The sequence below is a fragment of the Cannabis sativa genome, chromosome X, assembly GCF_029168945.1.
Source record: "Cannabis sativa cultivar Pink pepper isolate KNU-18-1 chromosome X, ASM2916894v1, whole genome shotgun sequence".
Taxonomy (NCBI): domain Eukaryota; kingdom Viridiplantae; phylum Streptophyta; class Magnoliopsida; order Rosales; family Cannabaceae; genus Cannabis; species Cannabis sativa.
In genome coordinates, this window is record NC_083610.1 from 23,438,853 (window position 1) to 23,440,477 (window position 1,625).

The window sequence follows — 1,625 nt, forward strand, 5'->3', positions numbered from 1 at the left end:
CGTACGAAAATGGTTCAACTCATTGAAAAACTTAGGTGAAGGCCCATTAACATAAGGCCAATCTATTTAAATGCCACCACCAACCCTTTCAACTCAATAACATCACCCCTTTAAATTTTTCGTCAAATAACCTTATTTTACAATTCTTATACTATTATACTGTTCTGACGTACGAGAGGAGTTGAATTCAGATTGTAATATTGTAGAGGCCCATTAATATCAGCCCAACAGCTTTAAATGTGATCACCAAATGTGATCACCAACTCCACACAACCTTATTATCTCAGCCCTTTAAACTCACAAAATCTAATTTGAACCTTATTATCTGGTCATCTACAATTCTTATAAATCAATAACAAGCCAACATGAATGACGAACACACTTATGAATTGGAAACCATCATAGCAGAGCTAAACATCACAAAACCAGTGAATGAGATTGAAATACAGGACGTGCTAGGCAAGAGTCTCGACAAACTAGAAAAATGGGAAGCATTCTACGAAATGTACGCGAAACGGATGGGTTTCGGCACAAGGAAAGACGATGTACGACGTTCTAATGGGGTCATTATAATGCGGAGGTGGGTTTGTTGTTCTGAGGGTTCGAAAAAAATCGCATCACCGGACACACCAAGAAAAAAAAGACCTCATGATGTCACTAGAACCGGATGTCAGGCAGCATTGCGTATTTTACTCACACAACCGTGTAACACTTGGAAATGCAAAGAGTTCAGCACAATACACAATCACGAGCTGGCTTCATCGAGTGAGGTATAATTTTTGAGATCATATAGAGTTGTGTCCGATGGGTTGCTTGCCCAAGTTAGGTCGATGAACTCCGTAGGAATTAAAACTGCCAACATAATGTCTCATGTTGCTTTGCAAAGTGGAGGTTACGAGAAAATGCCATGTCAACTTCGAGATGTGTACAACAGGGTTGCTGGTGCGAAGTGAGAAGAGAAGATAGAGACGGACTCAGAAGGGGCTCTGGGATTTCTTGATTGTCTCGCAGAGAAGGATCCTAATTTCTTCGTTGTCTATCAGGTTGACGACGAGAATCACTTGGCTAACTTATTATGGGCCGATGGAAACTCACGCGTGGACTATGTGGCTTTTGGGGATGTACTAGGATTTGATACAACCTACATGACAAATGAGTACAATAAGCCCCTCACTGTTCTCATTGGCGTCAACCACCATTTCAACACATGCATCTTCGGCTTTGCTCTCCTCCTCCACGAGAAGCTTCCATCATATTCTTGGCTACTTCAAAAATTTCTAGAATGCCATGGAGATAAGAAGCCAAATGTTGTAGTTACTGACCAAGATGCGGCCATGAAACAGGCTATCGTTGAACACATGCCCGATGTTACGCACCGTCTCTGCGCTTGGCATCTCAATACAAATGCTTCGAAAAAGGTTAAAGATCTGATCTTCTTAAAAACATTTAAGGATCTCATGTACAACTACTACGAGGAGGAAGAATTTGAAGCAAGATGGTTAGACGTCATCCAAACCCAACAACTAACAGATAATGAATGGTGTCAAACAACATTCGAGTCAAGACAACAATGGGCAGAAACTTATTTAAGGGGTTCATTCGTTGTAGGAATGAGAACCACATAA

At 41.0% G+C, this 1,625-nt stretch overlaps 1 protein-coding gene across 1 annotated transcript; it reads left to right on the forward strand.

The window, feature by feature from the left end:
- The first annotated feature begins 365 nt into the window (after window positions 1–365).
- LOC115723460 (protein FAR1-RELATED SEQUENCE 4-like) lies at window positions 366–1,625 on the forward strand. The gene is made up of 3 exons (XM_061105940.1): window positions 366–580; window positions 794–942; window positions 1,012–1,625. Exons 1-3 carry the CDS (start codon window positions 366–368, stop codon window positions 1,623–1,625), a joined length of 978 nt encoding a protein of 325 aa, XP_060961923.1.